At 42.9% G+C, this 26,521-nt stretch overlaps 1 protein-coding gene across 1 annotated transcript in view; it reads right to left on the bottom strand.

Moving 5' to 3' along the window:
- LOC134970256 (olfactory receptor 6M1-like) overlaps window positions 1-22,356 on the bottom strand; it is a 52,639-nt gene extending 30,283 nt beyond the window's left edge. Inside the window, exons 1-2 of the mRNA XM_063946272.1 lie at window positions 22,222-22,356; window positions 616-699 (exon numbers count right to left, since the gene is read on the bottom strand). Of these exons, the coding sequence (XP_063802342.1) occupies window positions 616-699; window positions 22,222-22,356 (219 nt within the window). The remainder of the gene's footprint in view (window positions 1-615; window positions 700-22,221) is intronic.
- Between the last annotated feature and the right edge of the window lie 4,165 nt (window positions 22,357-26,521).

Genomic DNA, 26,521 nt, shown 5'->3' with positions numbered 1-26,521 from the left:
CTGGTTGTTGAAATATGGGGGAACCTCTATCATTTTTTTCCCCATATTTTTGCAACCAGGACCGGCTCAAAGAGCCCAAGGCTGGTTTTGCTTAGGAGGGGGGACCCCACGCATTTTTTTTTAATTTAACACTGATTTTTTTTTTTAAAAAGTGCACAATGAAGCCCAGTACGGATCTCTCAGATCCAGCCGAGATTCATTGTATTAAAGTCGGCAGTGTTTTACAAGTCACTCACGTAAAACACTGCCAAAAAAAACGAATGACATCGACATCGGTAAAACCGAAAATGCAGAATACGGCAGCTTAGTAAATTAGTCGTACTAAATTCAAAAAGTTGCATATTTACACTTTCAATGTCATTCGTGATTGAACTTTGACCTCAAACGGAAAATTACGAATCTTAGTAAATTTACCCCTTTGTGTCTGTCTTTTTATATATATAATCTGGACATACCAACTGTTTAACTTTCACAGTGCACCCAAAAAAGTCATCTTTCTTTTTCTTCTAGAGGTTTTCTATTGCCAGCAAATATTGTATATTAAAGCATAACACCACACAAACTGTATTTTTTAGTGGAATATCATATTACTCCCCATCCCCAAAGTTTACTTACCTGTGGTCCAGAATTCTTGAGGTTTAGAATGTCTTCCAACTTTAATCTTCTGCTCATTGCTGCTATCCTGGCACCTTTATGCTCCTGCAGGCAACAACATGTTTGTTGTGTAAAACATTCCACTGCTCTGAAATTTGATGATATATTATATGAGACATTTAAGTCATAGTTTTATGATATTGAATATATTGTAAATCATTTTTAAATGTAATTTTGGTGATATAGTGTAGGTGGTTGCAGGCCCAGCGCTTACCGCTCAGCAAAGGGATGCAAAGCAGGTAGGCGCCAGACTAGAGAGGCACTCTCCCTGCTCTGCATCCCCGCTGCTGAGTTCCCCTGCTGAAGGCGGCTGCTACGTCTGTCACACTCTATGACAGGCAGCGGCGCCGGCATCATGTAGCCTCCTCTCACCCTCCCCTGTCACAGACACACCTCACAGTGCAGCATGCTGGGTGGATCTAAAAGGGGCAGAGCTACATGGGAATAAGGGGCAGAGCTACACAGGACCAGACTGTAGCCTGCAACACAGAAGGATGAGTTGCCAGACTTCTTTATGTAAGTGGCTGGAAAGAGTGGGTGAAAGTGTGTGTGTGAGTGTATATGTATACAGTATCTGTGCATATGTATGTGTGTGTGTGTGTGTGTGTGTGTGTGTGTGTGTGTGTGTGTGTGCATGTGTGTGTGTGTATATGTGTAATTGTACTGTATGTGTGTAATGTATGTACAGTATGTGGTGTATGTGTGACTGTGCAGCGTATTGTGTGTAAGCATCAATGGTACAGGGGGCGTTGGGTCTTGTATACGCATCACTGGAACAGGGGGCATTATGTGTGTAAGCATCACTGATATAAGGGGCGTTCCGTGTGTAAGCATCACTGGTACAGGAGGCGTTACGTGTGCAAGCATCACTGGTACAGGGGTCGTCGTCGCGCATGTAAGCGTCCTGGTACAGCGTGCATTGCGTGTGTAAGCGTCACTGGTACAGGGAGCATTGCGTGTATAAGCATCACTGGTACAGGGGGCATTGCGTGTGTAAGCGTCACTGCTACAGGGTGCGTTACGTGTGCAAATGTCACTGCTACAGGGTGCATTACATGTGTAAGCGTCACTGGTACAGGTGCGTTACATGTGTAAGCATCACTGCTACAGGGTGCGCTACGTGTGTGTCACTGCTGCAGGGGGCATTACGTGTGTAAGCTTCACTGTTGTAGGGGGCGTTACGTGTGTAAGCGCCACTGCGTATTGTATAAGCGTCACTGGTACAGGGGGCGTTACGTGTGTAAGCATCACTACTTCAGGGGGCATTATGTGTGTAAGTGCCATTACTGCAGGGGGCGTTGTGTATAAGCGGCACTACCATAGGGGGTGTTACATGTGTAAGTGGCACTACTACAGGGAGCATTATGTGTAAAGGCATTATGTGCGTTGTCCCTTTGTAAAGTATGGGAGGACGCAAATTTATAGTTTGCAGGGGGGCGCCGAACACCCTAGCACCAGCCCTGTGTGATGGTGGTTTTAAATGTAAGATGTTGTAAGTGTCATTAAAATAGGGATAAACAAGCCCATCAACATGAATCTTTTGAAAGATATTGGTAAGGAGATTTATTCAAATGCAAATTAATAATCACAATCCAGACCTTCTGCTCTGATATGGAATCATTAAGGAAATAAGGGCCCAAATTTATTAAGTCTTAAAAAGTGATAAAGGGTCTATTCATGAAGCAGTGAAAATAGCGGAGAAAAGGACCAGTGGAGAAGTTGCCCATGGCAACCAATCGGTTTTGAAGGAAATTGGGTCTGTTTCTCCACTGATTTCACTGCTTCATGAATTGATACAAAAGTGTGATAAAGCACCAACCAACCAGTTCCAGTCATTTCTCTTACGTCCTAGAGGATGCTGGGGTTCAATTTAGTACCATGGGGTATAGACGAGTTCTTTGGGAGCAACTAGCACTTTAAGAGTTTAACAGTGTGGGCTGGCTCCTCCCTCTATGCCCCTCCTACCAGACTCAGTTTAGAAAATGTGCACGGAGGAGCCGGTCACAGCTAGGGGAGCTCCTAGGAGTTTTTTTTAGTTTTATTGTTCTCTAGAGTTTGTTATTTTACAGGCAGGCTGCTGTCAACAGCCTCCCTGCTTCATGGGACTTAGGGGGGGGAGTAGGATCCAACCTTTGAGGTTAATGGCCCCTATCTCCGCTGACAGGACACTGATCTCTTGACGGTGATGATCATTAGCCGCCCGAGGTGACCGCTCACTCCCGCAGCATGCTGCCACCCCTAACAGAGCCAGATGAAAGAAGAGTGGTGAATCTAATACCTGAGTCTCCGGAAGGCTCAGTGGCACACTGTGTACGGCGCTGTGAGCTGTGTCCTGGGCCAGCGCGATACCCTACACTGTTCAAACGTTTTCAAGGTCTAACCCACTGTTTGCTGCAAAAGTTACCTTAGGCCAGTATAATCTCAAAGTGTGGAAAGATGCGCCATTACAGGGGGCGGAGCTTCTCCTCAGAGCAAATACAGTACTAACCAGCGCCATTTTCTCCCTGCAGACACACGCTAACAGGGAACGCTGTCCTCCACATAACTACAATTCCTTAGAACCTGATTCCACATATTCCACCACTTCCTTTAGAGGACGTTGGGGAAATCCAGAAAACCTGCGCTGCCAGGTCCCCAGGGATGGATTTCAAATTTGACTTTTTTCAAACCCTTCGGTTTGTTGGTGGACCTCACTGCCTGGGGATCAGGCAGGTGGGAGCGAGACTAAAGAGATTCAGTAATGCCCAGGGGTGCATACTAGAATTTTTAGTATTCCCGCCTCACTGATTATTCAAATCAGGCTTAGTAGCTTCTCAGGCAGAAAGTGCACTACTGCTGGAAGCTATCATATCATTTGTCAAACTAATGTCATTATTCCAGTTGCACCTCATTTACGTAACAGGGGTTACTATTCAAGCCTGGGGTCATTGATTCCCTACTGGTGGGTGTTCAATTCAGGTTGGAGTCTGGGAGTGGTGATCTCTGCTCGAGATGTAGATGAATTCCTGGTATCCAGGGATATCAGGGGTGCGTACTTTACATTCCAATATGGCCGCCTCTCTAGGCCTATCTAAGGTTGCACTACAACTATGTCACTTCCAGTTCCAAACACTGAGCTTGGCTTCTACACAACACCGGGGGTGTTCATCAGGGCCATGGCAGCCTTTATACTCCCACTCCATAAACCAGGAGTGGACATAATTCCATATCTGGGCGACCTTAACATCCTCCAGGGAGATGTTGTTACGGAGTGTTGCTCAATCAAATCAACTGTCCTGGGATCTTGGGTGGATCCTGAAGCTTCCAATTTCGCATTTGAAGCCGATAAGGAGGCGTTCCTTCCTGGGAATGATTCTCAACACAGAAGTGCAGAGGGTGTTTCTAGCAGTGAAGAAAGCGTTGGTGATCCAATCAATGGTCCGGGATGTCCTGATGCAAGCCTGGGTATTGGTTCATCAATGCATTTGCCTTCTTGGGAAGATGGTTGCCTACTAAGAGGCTCGACAGTATGGAAGATTCCTTGCACAATCTTTCCCACTGGATATCCTGCTCTTATGGTCAGGATCTCATCTTCACATGCACCAGCGGATATGCCTGTTACCGAAAGCCAGAATTTCACTCCTCTGGTGGCTGCAAACTTCTCACCTACTCAAGGGCGACAGGTTCGGGATTGAGAATTGGATTCATCTAACCACAGATGCAAGTCTCAGGGGTTGGGAAGCAGTCGCTCAGGGGTAAAACTTCCAAGGAAAGTGGTCAGTTCAGGTATCTCTCTTTCCAATAAACATTCTGGATCTGAAGGCCGTGTACAACGACCTTCTACAAGCGGCACATCTTCTGCGTGATCAAGCAGTTCAGGTGCAGTCGGACAATGTCACAGTGGTGTCCTCCATAAACAGGCAGGGCGGAACGAAGAGCAGGGCTGCAATGTCAGAGGTGACAATAATCCTCCTCTGGGCAGAGAAGCATGCGCGGGTGCTGTCAGCATTCTTCATTCCAGGAGTGGACAACTGGGAAGCAGACTTCCTCAGCAGACATGATCTCCATCCAGGAGAATGGGGCCTTCACCCAGAGGTATTCACAGAGGTAACAAGCCGATGGGGTGTACCTCAGATAGACATGATGGCCTCTTGCCTCAATGAGAAGCTTTGGAGATACTGTTCCAGGTCACAAGACCCACAAGCAGTGGCAGTGGATGCACTGGTAACTCCGTGGGTGTTCCAGTCAGTGTATATCTTCCCTCCACTTCCACTCATCCCATGCATTCTCAAGCTAATAAAAAGAACAAGATTTCAGGCAATCCTCATTGCTACGGACTGGCCAAGAAGTGCTTGGTACACGGATCTTCTGGAGTTACTACTGGAAGATCCGAGGACTCTTCCACTTCGAGAGGACCTTCTGCAACAGGGGCCATTCAAGACTTACCACGGCTACGTTTGACAGCATGGAGGTTGAACGCCAGATCTTAGCTCGGAAGGGCATTCCGAACAAAGTCATTCCTACCCTGATACAGGCTAGGAATGGGGTAACGTCTAATCATTACCATCGCATTTGGAAAATGTATGTGTCTTGGTGTGAATCCAAGAAGTTTCCTACGGAGGAGTTTCAACTAGGATGGTTTCTCCTCTTTCTGCAAGCAGGTGTGGTTGTGGGCCTTCGTTTGGTCTCCATAAAGGTCCAGATTTCGGCCTTGTCCGTTTTCTTCCAGAAATAATTGGCTGCTCTCCCTGAGATTCAGACTTTCTTGATAGGGATTCAGCATATCCAGCCATCCTTTGTGCCTCCTATGGCACCTTGGGATCTTAATGTGGTGGTGCAGTTCCTGCAGTCGGATTGGTTCAAGCCTTTATAGGAGGTGGACGTCAAGTTTCTAACTTGGACGGTGGTCACATTGTTGGCATTGGCATCTGCTTGACGGGTGTCAAAATTGGGGGCATTGTCATGCAAGAGCCCCTACTTGTTTTTACATGAAGATGGAGCTGAATTCAGAACGCGTCAGCAATTTCTTCCAAGGGTTGTGTCGGTTTTTCATATCACCAACCTACTGTGGTGCCAGTGGCTACCGACTCCTCAATTACTTCACAGTCCTTGGATGTTGTGAGGGCTTTGAAAGTTTCTGTGAATAGGACTTCTCATCACAGGTAGTCGGACGCTCTGTTTGTCCTTTGTGGTCCCAACACGGTTGGGTGTCCTGCTTCTAAGCAGTCATTTGCTCGCTGGATCGGGTTTACTTTCCAGCATGCTTATTCTACTGCAGGCCTCTCATGTCCAAGATCTATTAAGGCCCATTCTTCTCGTACAGTGGGTTGTTCTTGGGCAGCTGCCCGGGGTATCTCAGCTTTACAGCTTTGCCGACCAGCTGCTTGGTCGGGGTCAAACACGTTTGCTGAAGTTCTACAAGTTCGATACTTTGGCATCTGAGGACCTAAAGTTTGGTCTCTCCATTTTGCAGGATCCTCAGCACTCTCCCTCCCGAACTGGGAGCTTTGGTACATCCCCATGGTACTAAATGAAACCCCAGCATCCTCTAGGATGTAAGAGAAAATAGGATTTTAATTACCTACCAGTAAATCCTTTTCTCGTAGTCCATAGAGGATGCTGGGCGCCCGCCCAGTGCTTCGTTTTCCTGTGTTACTACTTGGCTAAGTATTGGGTCAGCTGTTGCTGTTCATCTTTCATGCATGGTTAGCATGTTTTCTTCAGGTTACATGCTGATTGGCATGGTTGCTTCCTGTTTCATGCTAGATAACATGTTTTCTTCGGGTTGCATGATGGTTGGCATGATTACTTCATGTTTCATCCTGGTTGGCATGATTTCTTCATGTTACCTGCTGGTTAGCATGGCTTCTTCATGTTACCTGCTGGTTGACATGGTTTCTTCATGTTTCATACGGTTTTGCATGATTTTTTTTAATTGTTGTTTTAACATTTATTTTGCAGATATAACTAAGTAGTGGAATGGTAGAAAGCTTTTGTTTTGAAGTTTAATGAATACGGTGGCGGGGCACATTGGACCCCTAAATAATGTCTAGGCCTGTAACTTAACACATGCATAAACGATTGTAATTACATGTGTATTGGGATAATGAATAGGCTACTAGAAATAATTACAAGCTGCACAGTCAGACATTTTCTAACTCAACATACCATAGTGGAATTCTCTTTAGTTTAGACTTTAGTGTGAATATAAAGTAAAGTATTGTACCTACAGTATACTCAGAAACCTCAAACTATATACCCCCACCATATTCATTAAACTTCAAAACAAAAGCTTTCTACCGTTCCACAACTTAGTTACAGTATATCTGCAAAATAAATGTTAAAACAACTATTCAATATATAGTAAATATAACTCTGCCAATAAAAGGCATTTCTTTCTATAAAGAAAAAACCTTTTTAACCTGCTTATGAAAATAAATGTTATAGACTTTCTTCTTATAGAAGGCCTAACTTAAATTTGATTATACTAAAAACAGATATTACCATTGGGGTGGTAAAGCTCAAAAAAGTACTGGCTTACATGGCTAAATGACAACAGAGAAAGCAGTTCATTGTGAGGTTTTTTACCCTGATTAAACAGTGTATTGTAGCAGCATATACACTTTAGGAAAATGTCACTATTTTTCCATACAAGATCATAAAGTAATAAAATGTATGATTACGCTTACACTGTTAGCATGAATATTATACATATACTCGTAGCATGGACCTTGATAGGATGAATAACCTTCCTTTTCATGGAATATACAACAATATTCAATACACAATACACGTTCTCCATGTACCCCATCTGTGTCACACCTGTCTGTCTACCCTTCCCCTTTAGAATGTAAGCTCTCACAAGTAGGGCCCTCTTCCGTCATGTGCTTATCCTTTCTTACTTTAATAATCAACTGCACAAAATCCAGCAGTCTTCTGCCACCTGATACTTATTCCAGTGTCATCTGCTGATGTAACTATGTTTTTTTAACCTATACTTGTCCTATATTGTCGTCAACTGTAAATTGCTGTTTTCCTGTTTTGATTATTTATTTATGTACTCTGTAAGTGACACCATATAAATAAAGGATAATAACAATAATAATCCTTTTCATTCAATTTGAAAACCAAACCAAATTGAGTCCTTTGAATTAAATCCAATAATAGGTCAAATAAACTGAAAAAGAAGAAGGAACACAATAGTGCAGACAGCCAAAAGTACAGGAGACTGTATAATGGTTTAGATTTTGCACTCACAGACTTTGATATTATGAAGCATGTAACAAATTGTTGGTAAACAGAGGTAAATTCGAATCCAGTAGATCCCTCAATGATTTACAGATAAATAAGGATACTGGAAAATAAAAAGAACGCAATAGTGCAGACACCCAAGTAATTAGGTAGCTATTTAATCATAAATAAAATGCACTCACTAACGTTCATAAATAAAAATATATAGCAATTTACTGGTATATGAAGGCACACATATACTCATCGGACAGTCAATTTTCAAAGGTCCCACAGAATGAAATGAAACTGATCCCATTATGAATAAAAAAATTTGTGGGTTCATCATATTTACTTTTGTTAAGAAAATAAGACACAGCTTGAATACCCTTTTCTTTACTGAAGACAGTATACAGTGTGCTTACATCAGCACTACATAGAATGCTTGAATTGGTACATGGTAAATCATTTAATTTTCTTAAAACATCACCTGTGTCTTTCAGGTATGCCTTTGTCTTTAAGACCAATGGTTGAAAAATGTAGTACAGGCGGCAGAAACAGGAAGTGGCAAATTGCCAATGGAACGCATAACGTCACTTCCTGTCCGCGGCTGTGAGTGGCGGAAGCAGGAAGTTCTTTGTAATAATGGCTGATAAGCCTAATTAGGATAATTGAAAGGGGGTATAAATATGTTCACCGAAACACTAGCCACTAACGCTTCTGAGGAAGAACCCGGGTGGCCTTGATATGCAAAAAGCAATGTGGCTATATTTTTATCCACTGGAAATGGAGCAACCATTACCAGGACTTTCTTTGTGGGAACATTTGAGTATCCGGAACTCTGTGGGACATTTAAAAATTGACTGTCCGATGAGTATATGTGTGCCTCCATGTACCAGTGAATTGCTATATTTTTTTTATTTATGAACGTTTGTGAGTGCATTTTAGTTATGATTAAATAGCTACCCTATTACTAGCGTGTCTGCACTATTGCATTCCTTTTATTTTCCAGTATCCTTATTTATCTGTAAATCAACAAGGGATCTACTGGATTCAAATGTACCTGTGTACCAACAATTTGTTACATGCTTCATAATACCAATTACTGTGAGTGCAAAATCTAAACCATTAAACAGTCTCCTGTTTGCACTATTGTGTTCCTTCTTCTTTTTCAGTTTATTTGTCCTATTATTGGATTTGATTCAAAGGACTCAATTTAGTTTGGTATTCAAATTGAATGAAAAGGATTATTGTTGTACTATATATTCCATGAAAAGGAAGGTTATTCATCCTATCAACTAGGAGGTCCATGCTACGAGTATATGTATTCATGCTAACAGTGTAAGCACAATCATTTATTTCTCATTATACATTATTAGGTTTCATAATATAATGTAAACAATAATTATGTAAGTTGTTAATATGGTTCAAGCAGTTATCTCATTATTACACAACAGGATGCATTTAGCATAAGCCCGCATTAGTGTTCCAGAGTTAGTGCAGTGACAAATAGCCTCTATTTACCAAAGTGCAGGTACTGCATGTATAAAACTACCAGGGTGGTTTATTAAGTAAAGTATCAAGTAAACTGGAAACAGGATTGGGTTTAGTGCATTGCTTGATGTATGTGCATGGCCAGTCACATCATTGCTCATTTTGAACATCTGTCCTGCCATTATCAAAGGCAGTGCACCAAACCCATATCTCTTTCCACGATATGACATTATCACAATACAAGTTAGCGATGAATTTCTGCTGCTTTAGATGCAGAAATCTGATCACACTACACACCTCAGTGCTTGACCGTGTTTCTGGCAGACCTGCCATCTTGCTACTGATGATAGGACAGTATGAGTGATATGAGACACATTCTAATGGCCATGAGGGGAAGCAGTGGTCAACCTGCTCTGGACTGGTGGGAAATTAGAATAAAATATAGAACACTACACACGTGAGGGGTCTTGTTACCTTACTTGTTTAACCATTTTTGTGCTTTTGCCAGTTTTGGATCAAGTCAATGTAAACTATTTAATGCCATTTATGTCTCACACAGTCCTATCTGTTATAATCCAGTTTATAAGTAAGGTGCTTGATTTCTCAATCCAAAATGTAGTTGCAGCAGCAGTTATGATTTCTTGTCAGTAGGAGATTTTAAGACGGCTGTCACTGGATGACAAAATATGATGCAAATCCTAGGCAGTTTCAGTGAGCAATATGAGAGGTAGGATTCCATGCTGTATGTACCTGACTAGTTTCAGTGTCAAAGACTCTTTTCTCAAAAACTCAGCAAGCAATAGGATGTACAATAAAGATGTCTACATTATGGACATAGATTTCCATGCGCTTAATGACATACCTTATAATACCTTTGAAGTGGATCACTCATTGTTATAGTGCACTTGCCATTTATTAAAGAGAAAAGTTCTCTCCTTTCTTCCCTTTTAATAATTTAGTATCTAAAAATGTTGTGTCTCAAAAGAACAATTAAACACATGAAATTCCCTTTGGTATCATTAATAATTAGTGTGATAGAAAGTTATCTTTCCAGAAATGTACTGTACCAGTAATGAATTACTGGCTGGCAGAGATGCAAGAAAGTTTTTAACCAGTTAATAATATGATAAAAGTTTACCAGCTCCAATGGTCCAAACTTTTTTATGGCACATAACTCTGTAGACATTATTTTTACATTTGTAGCCCAAGTTTGCTTCCTGGCTACCCATTTGCATTCAGAGTTTGCTATTTGTGGTAGAAGTTCATTGTACATTGCTTGCATTCATAATTTAAGTTTACGATTCACATGAACATTTGTGTTTTCAAATATTTTTTCTTAATGTATTTATTCCTTAATAATTAGTATTTAGTTATTTTTATGTGAATTTTGATCATGCCTGGGTATGAACGCGTAGGTAGATGAAGATGATTAACTGTAAATAAGTTAACCAAAGGAAAAGAGAAAAGAGAAAAACAATTTGTTACTGTTATTTTACAGTTAGAAGAACACCTTTTTTAATTTGCTTTCCAGATTTGCAGTACACCAAAAAGTTTTAAAGATGTATAAACTGAAGTTTAAATTTGAGCTGGTTCACACAAGGAGAAACCTGTCTAAATGTATTTTTTGATCAATTAAATAATTGCGAAATACTGTAAAATTTTCACATTATTGAATTCATTCTTTGAACCAGTTTAAGAATCAATTTGCTCATCACCCAGATTACTTATTAACAAAAAGACAGTGTACGATTTTTCTCTGCAGAGATGTTTTTAAGAAACAATTTCTGTATTACGACAGGTCACTGCTGTAACAATACTGATAAAAGAAAATAATTTAATTGTTCCATTTTTAAAATTTGGTGCAGTGAATCATTATAAACCTTTATCGTGATAAATACCTGGATATTTTTTGTAATAAAAATATAGCGGGTCATTCCGAGTTGTTCGCTCGTTATTTTTTTCTCGCAACGGAGCGATTAGTCGCTAATGCGCATGCGCAATGTCCGCAGTGCGACTGCGCCAAGTAAATTTGCTATGCAGTTAGGTATATTACTCACGGCATTACAAGGTTTTTTCTTCGTTCTGGTGATCGTAATGTGATTGACAGGAAGTGGGTGTTTCTGGGCGAAAACTGGCCGTTTTATGGGAGTGTGTGAAAAAACGCTACCGTGTCTTGGAAAAACGCGGGAGTGGCTGGAGAAACGGAGAAGTGTCTGGGCGAACGCTGGGTGTGTTTGTGACGTCAAACTAGGAACGAAACTGACTGAACTGATCGCAGATGCCGAGTAAGTCTGGAGCTACTCAGAAACTGCTAAGAAGTGTCTATTCGCAATTCTGCTAATCTTTCGTTCGCAATTTTGATAAGCTAAGATTCGCTCCCAGTAGGCGGCGGCTTAGCGTGTGCAAAGCTGCTAAAAGCAGCTTGCGAGCGAACAACTTGGAATGACCCCCATAAGGTGTTATTTTTATCTGGAATCTGTTCATATATAAGTAAAGAGACTTAACCGAGTAACATAGTATCTGAGGTTGAAAAAAGACAATTGTCCATCGAGTTCAACCTATTTGTGGTGTCCTATGCATGATGATTTGACTAAAATTTCTGACTGATGCTGCTGTCAGCCATTGCATTTTATCCCTATTTATAGTAACTATAATGCATGACTATGCACCATACCCCTGGATATCCTTATCCAATAGGAATTTATCTAACCCATTCTTAAAGGTGTTGACAGATTCCGCCATTACAACTCCCTCGGGCAGGGAATTCCAAACACGTATTGTCCTTACCGTGAAAAAGCCTTTACGCCGTATTGTGCGGAATCTCCTTTCCTCTACCCTGAGCGAGTGTCCACGAGTCCTCTGTGTTGATCTAACCAAAAACAGGTCCAGCGCAAGCTCTGTGTATTATCCCCTTATATATTTGTAGTTGTTGATCATATCCCCTCTTAGTCTCCGCTTTTCCAATGTAAACATGCCTAGTCTTTCAAGCCTTTCCTTGTATTCCATCGTCTCCATGCCCTTAATTAGTTTGGTCGCCCTCCTCTGTACCTTTTCAAGCTCCAGGATATCCTTTTTGTAGTACGGTGCCCAGAACTGTACACAGTATTCAAGGTGTGGCCTCACTAGTGATTTATATAACGGGAGTATAATACTCTCGTCCTTAGCATCAATACCCCGTTTTATGCATGCTAATATCTTATTAGCCTTCTTTGCTGCAGTCCTACTTTGGGTACTACTGCTTAGCTTGCTATCTATGAGGACACCTAAGTCCTTTTCCAGTACAGAATCCCCTAATTTTACCCCATTTAGTAGGTAGGTGTAATTTTTGTTCTTGTTACCACAGTGCATTACCTTACACTTGTCTGTGTTGAAGCGCATTCTCCATTTGGCTGCCCATGCTTCTAATTTAACTAAGTCGTTCTGAAGAGACTCAGCATCCTCCTCTGTATTTATAGCCTTACACAATTTGGTATCATCTGCAAAAATTGACACCATGCTCTCTAGACCTTCTGTTAGGTCGTTAATGAAAATATTGAAAAATAGCGGTCCTAATACTGAGCCTTGCGGCACACCACTTAGCACTTCAGTCCAAGTTGAAAAAGATCCATTAACCACAACGCGCTGCTTCCTATTATCTAACCAGTTTTTGACCCAAGTGCATATTGTGCTTCCTAGCCCTGATTCTTGTAGCTTGTATATAAGTCTCATGTGTGGTACCGAGTGAAATAAAAAATGCACTAGAAAGCTAAATAGATGAAATATGAATAATTTGTTTAACTGCTTTCCCTCACCCTTCTATCTGTGAGGTGAGACAAGCTTGTATTTAGTAAAAATTAGTAATATCAGTAAGAGTAAAATTATATACAATATTGAGAATGCTAAACAGAAAACAGCTGTAAAACCATAGCTCTTGCCCATGTTCTGCTATGATTTCCTGGATGGTGAAACACCACTGGAATGGGTATATTTACTAAAGTGCTGGTTTATGGAAGCAGAGATGTTGCTCATATCAACGAATCAGATTCAATTTATCATAAATCTAGCACCTTCTAGAATATAATAGCTAGAATCTGATTCGTTACTATTAGGGATGAGCGGGTTCGATTCTAAGAGAACCGAACCCCCCCCCGAACTTCACGCTCAGAGCCCGACTATGAGTCAGGCTCGGGTTTTCCCGCCTGACTTGGAAACCAGAACGAGGCAAAACATCATCATCCCACTGTCGGATTTTCACGGGGTTTGGATTCCATATAAGGACCCACGTGTAGCCGCTATTTTCACTCCGGCATTGGACAGTGTAGAGAGAGGACGTGTCTCTGTTCTCTCAGTGTCCTCAGTGTCCGTGTCTTGTGCTGAATCTGTCCAGTTACAATACTTGTGTCCTCTGCTGCCATATGTCAAGTGTTGCTGTGTTGTGCTGCATCAGTTCAGTGGTGCTGTGTTGTGCTGCATCAGTCACAGTGGTGGTGTCCTCTGCTGCCATATGTCCAGTGCTGCTGTATAATATATTAATAACTCCCTTAGAGTGTTGCTGTGTTGTCCTGCATCAAACCAGTGGTAGTATCCTGTGCATCAGTCAGTCAGTCAGTCCAGTGACCATTCACAGTGGTGTCCTCTGCTGCCATATGCCCAGTGCTACTGTATAATATAATAAGTCCCTTAAAGTGTTGCTGTGTTGTCCTGCATCAGACCAGTGGTAGTGTCCTGTGCATCAGTCATTCAGTCCAGTGACAATTCACAGTGGTGTCCTCTGCTGCCATATGCCCAGTGCTGCTGTATAATATATTAATAAGTCCCTTAAAGTGTTGCTATGTTGTCCTGCATCAGACCAGTGATAGTGTCCTGTGCATCAGTCAGTAAGTCCAGTGACCATTCACAGTGGTGTCCTATGCTGCCATATGCCCAGTGCTGCTGTATAATATATTAATAAGTCCCTTAAAGTGTTGCTGTGTTGTCCTGCATCAGACCAGTGGTAGTGTCCTGTCAGTCAGTCAGTCAGTCAGTCAGTCAGTCAGTCAGTCCAGTGACCATTTACAGTGGTGTCTTCTGCTGCCATATGCCCAGTACTGCTGTATAATATATGAATAAGTCCCTTAAAGTGTTGCTGTGTTGTCCTGCATCAGACCAGTGGTAGTGTCCTTTGCATCAGTCAGTCCAGTGACCATTCACAGTGGTGTCCTCTGCTGCCATATGTCCAGTGCTGCTGTATAAATCCAGTCCATTGCAGTGGTGCTGTGTTGTCCTGCATCAGTCCAGTTGTGCTGCCATATAAGTTCAGTGGTGCTGTCCTGTGCTGTATATTATTAACTCCAAATAAAGGGGTTATTAATATTTAATCCAAATAATTTTTACAGATTTTGCCCTGTGTGGTATAGGAGTACGCTCTCCTGTGCTGCATATTGTGTTATATAACTCTAGAAAAATAATGTAGAACAAAAATTTGGAGGATAAAATAGGGAAAGATCAAGAACCACGTCCTCCTAGTGCTGAAGCTGCTGCCACTAGTCATGACATAGACAATGAAATGCCATCAACGTCATCTGCCAAGACTGATGCCCAATGTGATAGTAGAGGGCATGTAAAATCCAAAAAGCCAAAGTTCAGTAAAAAGACCCCCTCAAAAATTTACATTGTCTGAGAAGAAACGTAAACTTGCCAATATGCCATTTACGACACGGAGTGGCAAGGAATGGCTAAGGCCCTGGCCAATGTTCATGACTAGTGGTTCAGTGTCACATGACGATGGAAGCCCTCATCCTCCCGCTAGAAAAATGAAAAGAGTTAAGCTGGAAAAAGCACAGAAAAGAACTGTGCGTTCTGAAATGGTATCACAAATCCCCAAGTAAAGTCCAAGTGTGTCGGCTGTTGCGATGCCTGACCTTCCCAACACTGGATGGGAAGAGGTGGCTCCTTTCACCATTTTCACGCCCACTGCAAGTGCTGGAAGGAGCACCCACAGTCCAGTTCCTGATAATCAAATTGAAGATGTCACTGTTGAAGTACACCAGGATGAGGATATGGGTGTTGCTGGCACTGAGGAGGAAGTTGACGATGAGGATTCTGATGGTGATGTGGTTTGTTTAAATGAGGCACCGGGGGAGACACCTGTTGTCCGTGGGATGAATAAGCCCATTGTGATGCCTGGGCAAAATACCAAAAAAGCCACCTCTTCGGTGTGGAATTATTTCTCCACAAATCCGGACAACAGGTGTCAAGACGTGTGTTGCCTCTGTCAATCTGTAATAAGTAGGGATAAGGATGTTAGCCACCTAGGAACATCCTCCCTTATACTGTATGTCACCTGTGGCACATTCATCAGAAGTCAATGTCAAGTTGTGAAACTTTGGGTAAGAGCGTAAGCAGTCCACTGACACCTAAATCCCTTCTTCCTCTTGTCCCCAAGCTCCTGCAAGCCACACTACCAACTTCCTCCTCAGTCAGGAACGTCAGTAGTCCTGCAGGCCATGCCACTGGCAAGACTGAGGAGTCCTCTCCTAACTGGGATTCCCCCGGAGGATCCTTGAGTGGTACGCCTGCTGTTGCTTCCGCTGCTGTTGATCGCCATCCCAGAGGGGAAGTCGGAAGACCACTTGTACTACTTCAACTAAGCAATTGACTGTCCAACAGTCCTTTGTGAGGAAGATGAAATACAGTATGACAGCAGTCATCCTTTTGCAAAGCGGATAACTGAGGCCTTGACAGCTATGTTGGTGTTAGACGTGCATCTGGTTTCCGCCATTAGTTCAGTGGGACTTAGAGAATTGTTTGAGGTACTGTGTCCTCAGTATCAAATCCCATCTAGGTTCCACTTCACTAGGCAGGCAATACCAAGAAGGTATAGAGACATCAGAAAAAGTGTCCTCAGTGTCCTACAAAATGCAGTTGTACCCACTGTCCACTTAACCATGGACATGTGGACAAGTGGAACAGGGCAGACTAAGGACTATATGACTGTGACAGCCCACTCGGTAGATGTATTGCCTTCCGCAGCAACAACAACAGCAGCGGCAACAGTAGCAGCATCTCGCAAACGTCAACTCGTTTCTAGGCAGGCTACGCTATGTATCACCGCTTTACGTAAGAGGCACACCGCTGACAACCTCTTACAGAAATTGAGGAACATCATTGCACATTGGCTTACCCCAATTAGACTCTCCTGGGGATTCGTGATATCGGACAACGCCACCAATATTGTGCGTGCATTACATCTGGGCAAATTCCAGCACATCCCATGTTTTGCACATACAATTAATTTGGTGGTACAGAATTTTTTTTTAAATAACAGGGGCATGCAGGAGATACTGTTGGTGGCCCGAAAAATTGCGGGCAACTTTCGGCATCCAGCCACTGCATGCCGAAGACTGGAGTGCCATCAAACACGCCTGAAACTGCCCTGCCATCACCTGAAGAAAAAGGTGGTAACAAGGGGGGATTTCAACACTATATGCTTCAGAGGATAGAGGAGCAGCAAAAGGCCATTCAAGCCTATGATATAGGCACAGGAGGGGAAATGCACCTGACTCGAGCGCAGTGGATAATGATTTCTGTCGTGTGCAAGGTTCTCCAACCCTTTGAACTTGCCACACGTGAAGTCAGATCAGACCCTGCCAGCTTGAGTCAGGTCATTCCCCTCATCAGGCTTTTGCAGAAGAAGCTGGAGAGATTTTAGGAGGAGCTAAGATGGAGCGATTCCGCAAAGTATGTGGGACTTGTGGATGGAGCCCTTAATTTGCTTTGCCAGGATTCAAGGGTGGTCAATCTGTTGAAATCAGAGCACTACATTTTGGCCACAGTGCTCTATCCTAGGTTTAAAGCCTTTGTTGTACTGCATCTCTCTTTCTGGCAGACACAAGTCTGGGTCAAAGACCTGCTGGTGAGAAAATTGACAACTGAAGCGGAACGTAACCCATCAACAGCTACTCCTTCACTTTCTCCTGCAACTGGGGCTGCAAGGAAAAGGATAAGATTTACGAGCCCACCCGCTGGTGGTGATGCATGGAAGTCAGGAGCAAGTGCTGACATCTGGTCCGGACTGAAGGACCTGCCAACGATTACTGACTTGTCTGTCACTGCATATGATTCTGTCACCATTGAAAGAATGGTGGAGGATTATATGAGTGACAGCATCCAAGTAGGCATGTCATACAGTCCATATGTATACTGGCAGGAAAAAGAGGCAATTTGGATGCCCTTGCACAAACTGGCTTTATTTTACCTAAGTTGCCCCCCCCTCCAGTGTGTACTCTGAAAGAGTGTTTAGTGCAGCCGGTAACCTTGTTAGCGATCGGCGTAGGAGGTTACTTCCACAAAATGTGGAGAAGATGATGTTCATCAAAATTAATTATAAATTCCTCCGGGAAGACCTTTACCAGCATTTGCCTCCAGAAAGTACAGAGGGACCTGTGAAGGTTGGATTCCAGTGAGGACAAATTAATACTCTGTGAGGAGGAGGATGTACACAGTGAAAGGGGTGAGGAACCAGAGGATGAGGATGAGGTCAACATCTTGCCTCTGTAGAGTCAGTTTGTACAAGGAGAGACTGATTGCTTCTTTTTTGGTGGGGGCCCAAACAAACCTGTCATTTCAGTACATACAGGCAGACCCTGTCGCTGAAAAGATTGGTTTGTTAAAGTGTGCATGTCCTGTTTATACAACATAAAGGAGGGTGGGAGGGCCCAAGGACAATTCCATCTTGCACCTCTTTTTCTTCTTTGCATCATGTGCTGTTTGGGGACTAGTTTTTTAAAGTGCCATCCTGCCTGACACTGCCATACAACTCCAAGGGTACTGCCATTTAAGTCCCGGGGTACTGCCGTATAAGTCCAGTCCAGTGGTGCTGTCTTGTGCTGCATCAGTCCAGTGATGGTGTCTTGTGCTGCCATAAGTCCAGTGGTGGTGTCCTGTGCTGTATATTATTTACTCCAGATAAAAGGGTTATATACATTACTTATAATATTATCCAAATAATTTTTACAGGGTTTGCCCTGTGTAGTGTAGGGGTACGCTCGCCTGTGCTGCATATTTTTATAATAGCTCCAAATAAAAGGGTTATTATTATCCAAATTAATTTTACAGACTTTGCCGTTTCTGTGTGGTTTAGGGGTACACTCTCCTGTGCTACCAATATTGTGCGTGTATTACATCTGGGCAAATTCCAGCATGTCCCATGTTGTTTGTGCTGCACACTTGTGTCGCTTAGCTTAGTCATAATGCTACCTCATTGCACCTCTTTTACTTCTTTGCATAATGTGCTGTTTGAGGCCTAGTTTTTTTAAGTGCCATCCTGACTGCTACTGCAGTGCCACTCCTAGATGGGCCAGGTGTTTGTGCCGCCACTTGTGTCACTGAGCTTAGTCATCCAGCTACCTCATTGCACCTCTTTTTCTTCTTTGCATCATGTGCTGTTTGGGGACTAGTTTTTGAATAATGCCATCTTGTCTGCAACTGCAGTGCCAATCCTAGATGGGCCAGGTGTTTGTGCTGCACACTTGTGTCACTTAGCTTAGTCATACAGCCACCTCGGTGCAACTTTTAGGCCTAAAAATGATATTATGAGGTGTGAGGTGTTCAGAATAGACTGAAAATGAGTGGAAATTAATGTTATTGAGGTTAATAATACTGGAGAAGCAAAATGACCCCCAAATTCTGTGATTTTAGCTGTTTTTATGTTTGTTTGTTTTTAAATCATACAGATCCAAAACCAAAATCAAATCACGAAAGGGTGGTTTTGGCAAAACCAAGCCAAAACCAAAACACAAAAGTGGAATTAGAACCAAAACCAAAATACGAAAAGTGCCAATCGCGCATCCCTAGTTACTATGGGCAACATTTCCACTTCTATAAACCTACTCTTTGGTAACTACATCCCAAAGTATGCTAGAGACGCTGGGCTGCAACTTTATCCATATAGGAATTCATTTTAAACATGAACATTGCAGATGTAACACAAAAGAAGATGGTGTTAGAAAAAAGTTGCAGCATCATCTCTTTTTTTATACTTGGCTTAAATCAGAGATGTACAGTATTTCACAAGTGCAGAGAAGCAACTGCACATTCAGTACCAAACTGAGGGGAAACAGGGGTGGTCATCCAGAGTTTCCCACACACAGTGTGACCCTGCAATTGCAGAGAATAGGTACCCAGAGGCACCTATTCTCAGACAGGTGCTGCAGCGGCTGTTCTGCATGCACAGTCAGAACTGCAGTGCATACTGCTTGCCTAAGCTCAGACCTTAGTAATGGCAGCCGATGTGTTGATGGCAGAGTGCAGTGGGGAGAGAGGATGACCGGCCCTGGGAACTAGCACAAAGCCCAGGATTTGGATCACTCAGAAGAGATGACACAGGCTGCGAGGGTGATTGAGCTCTGCTTGTCCACCCCCAAGAGTCATGGCATGGGAATGGGCCTGAGGGGGACAAGGAATCTCCACCCCCTTACCAGATATTGGCATTCATATACCCCACTTACCAGGTAATGCCTCCTATATACCTACCTTAGAAGGTAATGTCACCTATATACATAGCTCTCACCTGATAATGGCACCTATAATCCTCCCTCACCAGGGTATGATTGCCACCTATATACCTCCCTCACCAGGGTATGATTGCCACCTATATTTATTTTATTTTTATTATTTATTATTTATTAACAGTTTCCTATATAGCGCAGCAAATTCCGTTGCGCTTTACAACTGGACACAATGATAAGACAAAACTGGGTAATAACAAACAGTCATAGAGGTAGGAAGGCCCTGCTCACAAGCTTACAATCTATGGGGAACTAGGCAAGGATACACAAGAATAGGTGCTATCTATTGAATAGTTGTCCACCAGATTATAAAGATTCTCGGTGGGCTGCATATCACATCTCAGCGATGATGAACCAGGGTCAGGAGGAAAGGAAAGTAAAGAAAGAGAAAATATGTGGAGGATATGTGTGGAATGTACAGTGGGGGTATATTTGGATAGGAAAGCTTATGAAGGTAATGTGAGCGGTTGTGGAATTGGATAAGCTTGCTTGAATAGGTGAGATTTCAGGGAACGCTTGAAGGTTTGGAGTTATACTTTCCTTACCAGCGTATGATTGCCACCTATATACCCCCCTCACAAGGGAGGTGGGGCACCAAATTTATTGGTGGGGGCCCCCACAACTTAGTTGCCCTGGGGCCCCCACAAGTGTGGGCACTGTCATTTAAAAAAAACAACAACACTATTTAGGGGCACTGTTCAACTTAAAGAAGCACTATGTTATTAAAATATAAAAACCCATAGAGACACTATGGACTGTGGGCTGCAACACTGTGGTAAAAAGCAACATTCATTAAGTGCCATCATTACTAGAAGTGCTGTGAGTTACAGTGTCTTTAAAACAATAAATCTTGTTTGTATTCAGGTTCATGCACTGTGTTAAAAAATAACATTCAGTAGGTGCCACCTAGGGACGAATCTAGCCCTTGTGGTGCCCCGGGTGAAAAAATAGGGGCATGGCTTCATGAAGGGGCATGGTCAGTGATGCCCCCAGGTATATTTCCCCCAATACAGTTGTTGTGCCCCCTAGTTTGTGCCCCCAGTAGTATTGCCCCCAGTAGAGTTGTTCCCCCTAGTTTGTGCCCCCAGTAGAGTGGTGCCACTTACAAAAAAATAATAATAATTATACTTACAATACCCACTCCCGCTTCCCGACTGTTGCTGCCCTCCATGTCTGGCCGTCGGTGCCGCTCCTCTGAACTATGGGAGAGACATCATGACGTCTCTCCCATAACACCGCATAGACACTAGAGGTCAATCATGATCTCTAGTGTCTATGTGCCTTTCCTACAATGCAGTGCGGTGCACGATGACTTCATTGCGCACCGCTCAGTCAGCACCGCACAGCACCGGGGGCACCACCAGTAGAGAATCTTGCCATGGCGGTGGCAACCTCTGGACGGCCCCGGTGCCCTCCTGAAGGCTGCGCCCCAGGCAAAAATCCTGTGTGCCCGTAGCAAGACCCACTACTGGTGCCACCATTACTAGAAGTGCTGTGACTCACAGTACAAATAAATAAAACTTGTGTGTGTTCAGGTTCAGGCACTTTGTTCAAACATAACATTCATTAGGTGTCATAATCACCAGAAGTGCTGTTAGGCAATGTGATTATAAATAAATAAAACATTTATGTGTTCAGACACTGTGTTAAAAAATAATGTCACATGGTGCCACCATTACTAGAGGTGCTGTGAGTCAATAAAGATGTACCCATGCTCATCGAGCCCCCAGACGCAAACGTGCCCTGTGATTGTCAGGGCATGGCCAAGCACGGGTGTAGCCACAATGAACATAGCTACATCTGTATGTATCAGTTGATAGAAGAGCAGAAGCGCCAATTCCCAGTGCTAATGCTGTGGTTGCTGCAAGTCATGATGGTAATTCGAAGTGTAATAAAGGTGGTGCAGTGGACATAAAGTTTTAAAATGGACTCCTAAAATCTAAACAATATTTCACAATGGGGGAAATTCCGAGTTGATCACTCGCTGCCGATTTTCGCAGCGCAGCGATCAGGTGAAAAAGCGGCATTTATGTGCATGCGTATGGGCCGCAATGCGCACACACGTCGTACGGGTACAAAGCCCGTTGTACAAAGAATAATGATCACAATTCAGCCTGAATAAAAAGTGGTATCAAGTGTCACCAACACTTATAAATAGAGCAAGGAATGATAATAATTACCACACAAAATCACAGGCGTTTTTCAATGAGATTTCAAGGGATACCCAACCTCATTATTATGATGAAAACAAACCTTTAAAAATGACAAAAAACACAAGCATAGTGTAATACTGTTAAAATATAAATGATCAGAAGGAATGGTTTTTAGATCAGACTCGTACCCAGAACAGTGGTCTACTCAAGGTAGACAAGTATCGGCTTGTAAGGGAGTGGGCCACCAGCTTGGTTTGTCCCAATCCTTCTCTACTCCATATGGGTATAGACTCTTCTCCAAACAGTCCATTCACAATAATCATGCAGATGAAGTAGAGCTCAATAGTGTAAAAACATTTTGTTTATTTACAAACAACATCTATAAGCTTGTGGCCCGCTCCCTTCCAAGCTGATACTTGTCTACCTTGAGTGTTCTGGGTACGAGTTTGATCTAAAAACCATTCCTTCTGATTATTTATATTTTAACAGTATTACACTATGCTTGTGTTTTTTTGTCATTTTTAAAGGTTTGTTCTCATCATAATAATGAGGTTGGGTATCCCTTGAAATCTCATAGAGAAGCGCCTGTGATTTTGTGTGTGGTAAATATTATCATACAAAGGCCGTTGTGGTTGTGCACAGGTTCTTGCAAAGTTTTTCTTCACACTGACGGCCACAAGAAGATTGACAGGAAGGGGGCGTTTCTGGGTGTCAACTGACCGTTTTCAGGGAGTGTTTGCAAAAACGCAGGCATGTCTGAAAAAAAACCGCAGGCGTGGCTTGGCGTTTGCTGGGCGGGTGTATGACGTCAAAACCGGACACGAATAGGCTGAAGTGATCGCAAACGCTGAGTAGGTTCAGAGTTACTCTGAAACTGCACACACTGTTTTTGCAGAGCTCGGCTGCACATTCGTTCGCACTTCTGCTAATCTAAAATACACTCCCCAGTGGGCGGCGGCATAGCGTTTGCATGGCTGCTAAAATTAGCTAGCAAGCAATCAACTCAGAATTACCCCCTATGTTAAAGAAAACATCACCTCTAATAATAAAAATAGAAATTTACTGCCAAAAAAGGTAAAATTGACAAAATGCCATACAGTACATGCAGTGGTAAGGAAAGGCTTTAGGCCATGGCTTTTGGGACTGGTGGTCCTGCCAGTGCTACTGCTGTTTCAATGACATGCTGCCTATTGCAGGAGCTGGGGTCAAACACAGCCAGGCATCTTCTTCTGTAACTTCATATGAGGATGCAATACATTCTCGCTCTGATTGTAGTAGAGGTGTCACCTGTAAAGCAGGTAAAGCAGTGCAGAAAAAAAGCACTGTCTAAAACTGTGTTCACAAACTTTAAAAATCTCTGAGGAGACTCTAAGGATGTCCAAGTGTGCTATGTATGAGTTCTGATACTGTACTCGAAGAGAAGCATCCTTCCACCATTTCTGCACCTTCTGCAAATGTGGTGATAAGCAGTACAAGTAAAGATGGTGACACTGACGTTGAGGATGGTAGTGTGGAAGTGCAAGAGGATGAAAGGGATATTTATGTATCTGATGCTAATGAGGATGTGGATGATGAGGGTGTTGTTTGTGTCAAAGCAAGTCAGCCACAAGTGGTAGCATTGTACCATTTGTGCAGCCAAAGTAAGAGGTAGGGGCATTGACACCTAGGAACCTCCTCTGTTATATCATTTGCAGCAAGCAAAGTATTTGGGAAAATTTGAAAATTCTGGTAGAATAATACCAAGTAGTCCATTATCAGCTAGCTCCCAGCTAGATTCTAGCACATGCAATCTCCACCACCAACACCTTCATCATCAATCTTCTCAGAAATGATTGAAGGAAGGCCTCCTGCCTCCAATTTGCACAAGCTAGCTGACTCCTCCTCAATCCAGAATTCCCCAGAAGAACTCTTGCATGCTGGGGCTCCTGCTGACAGTGGTAAATCTTCATCCAAGAAGGGGACCAAGAAGAATAGTAGTTTCAAACAACAATTGACTGTGAAACAACCCTTTGCAAGAGGAAGTAATTATAAATGCTGTCATCCATTTGCTCAGATCACTGAAGCCATGATGGCTTTGCTAGCATTAGATCTTCAGCCAATATCTGCGATTAGTGCATCTGATTATTGGCAGTTAAAGTCCTGTGTCACTTCTACCAAATTCCATCTCAAATCTATTTTACCAGAACAGCAATTGCTTGTCTGTACCTTGAGGTTAAACAAAACAAATTTTTGGCCTGCAAAAAGCCATTATACCTACTATCCACTTAACCACTGATATGTGGACAAGCAGTACTGGCCAAAATTAAATATTACATGACGTTGACAGCCCACTGGGTGGGTGTATCACCTTCAGCAGCAGCAGTATGTAACACACAGCTCATTTACAGACAGGCTACTCTGTGTGTTACTGGCTTCACTAGGAGGCATACCAATGTCAATAGCTCCATGAGACTACCATTAGAAGTGCCAGCTAAAATGTCAGAGGCAAGATGTATCACTGGCTTCACTAGGAGGCATACTGGTGTCAACAGCTCCAGGAGACTACCATGTGAAGTGCCAGCTGAAATGTCAGAGCCCGGCAAGTGGGACAGTTCTGCACGGAAGTAGCTGCCAGGAACACCATATGGCAGTGACATGCAGTGGGATGAGGCAGGTGAGGCAGAGCCTTTCCTGTCATACTAACATTTGTGCCAGAGTTTTGACTGTATAAAGTATATGAAAAATACAAAGCATATTTGCATTATTCTAATCATTTTTATAGCCAAAACTCTGGAGTAAAAAGTCTATGGCAGGTAAGGCAGTGCCTATCTTTTCCGCACATCTCTTATCAAAACTCACCAAATTTCCAGGAGTTTATACTGCTGTACCTCTGTATAATGCCCAGATATACCCTTTGGCTCGTATATTTTGTTTAAATCTGGCGCTGGTGCTAGCCAGTGCTTCCTGAGCCATTTAGCTCATCGCACATCCCTGTCATATGGCAGTGCCAAGATGGTGGCCATAGGCAGCACAGCGCTGGTGCACAGCTGGATTCTGAGGGAATCTACAAGTTTTTGGGACCAGAACATTGAATTGCCTGAGCCTACAGTATTCTTAACAATCACAAGAATCAAAATGTGGTTTATGTGCTGACCAGTAAACTGCAGCCACACAGTTTAAAGGAGAACACCTATAAATCTCCACAGGACACTAATGCAAATAAAATTAAACTGTGTGTAGGCGGTGTTCACTTGCAGTATACTGTTCTTAAATCCTTCAATATTCATGAGTGGTACGCCGGGAAGCACACCCTCTTAATTTAGAACTTACATCAGGGTTCTCACCTGCAGGTCAAACAAGGTATATTTAACCCCCGATATAATTTCTTCAATATATAATAAAATGGGATAACTTCATAAAAGATGATCACTTACATATTAATTCTGTCACATGTTCACATAAGGGTATTTTTAGATCGCCCCAGGAAACTGTCCAGTGTAATGTATGGTCAAAAAAGCTGATGTTTAATATTAAAATATGATATACAATAAAATCACGAAGTTTGCAGCCACGCAAAAACAATACTGGGAGTCTAGTGCGGAAGCTGGTCTTCACTCACGGCTGGGTCCGGCTGCAGCCACGGATAGGGTATAGATGAAATGTGCCGCTCACTCGAACACTGGTGAAGTTCATTGCTGAAGATGGTTACACATAACGGCAGATCTCTTTGATAAAGGGGATAGGAGTCCCCGAAACATGTTATAGAACTAGTGAGGTCATCACCATTAGCAGTTGCCTTTCTCAATATAGATTTATATTCTCACAGTTACTTGGACTCCACAAGTTCTGATGCTCACTGTAGTAGGAGTTTATGTAAACTCCAGGTGGCGACAGACTGATAGACTAGATTGGATTTTTAGCAATAGCCAGATTGTGAGGGGAAGGTGGTGGTGGTGGTGGTGGTGGTGGTGGTGGTGGTGGGTGGGTGGGTGGGGGGGGTTGGCACAGGGCATACTCTAACCTGGGCCCCCCTCTTTCAGGATTCTACCCTGGCCAGAACACACTTGACATCACTAGCTCTCCCTCTTGTCCAACAGTAGAAACAGGCAGCCAGAATGTGCGGACAGTATACAGTACTGACAGAGGCACAGGAGTACATATTTCATTAGATACTGATGGAACTTCCCAATTGGAGGAGAGATAGGAGGGGGGAGAAAGCTGTAAGTGTCCCAGGGAACCCAGCATCTCCTCCTTCCTGCCTTGACAGGAAACTTTATGAAATAGTTGTGTCTCAATAAGGTGGAGCTATAAACAGTGCCCAGGCATTGACGGTATTTGTTAAGACCCTGTTTTGCGCTAAATAATAAAAAGCTACACCTTTGAGAAATACTTCCTGTTAGACGAGGTACCGAGATAAACATACAAAGAATAGGGGATTCTCAAGGGAGCTATAACTATTCAATTGGTACAATTTCTCAAACCACAATATTATTGATATCATTAGAGATA

This window comes from Pseudophryne corroboree, chromosome 1, assembly GCF_028390025.1.
Source record: "Pseudophryne corroboree isolate aPseCor3 chromosome 1, aPseCor3.hap2, whole genome shotgun sequence".
Classification (NCBI taxonomy): Eukaryota; Metazoa; Chordata; class Amphibia; order Anura; family Myobatrachidae; genus Pseudophryne; species Pseudophryne corroboree.
Note: the sequence above shows the minus strand (reverse complement) of the source record. Positions and strands in the feature narration are given on the sequence as shown.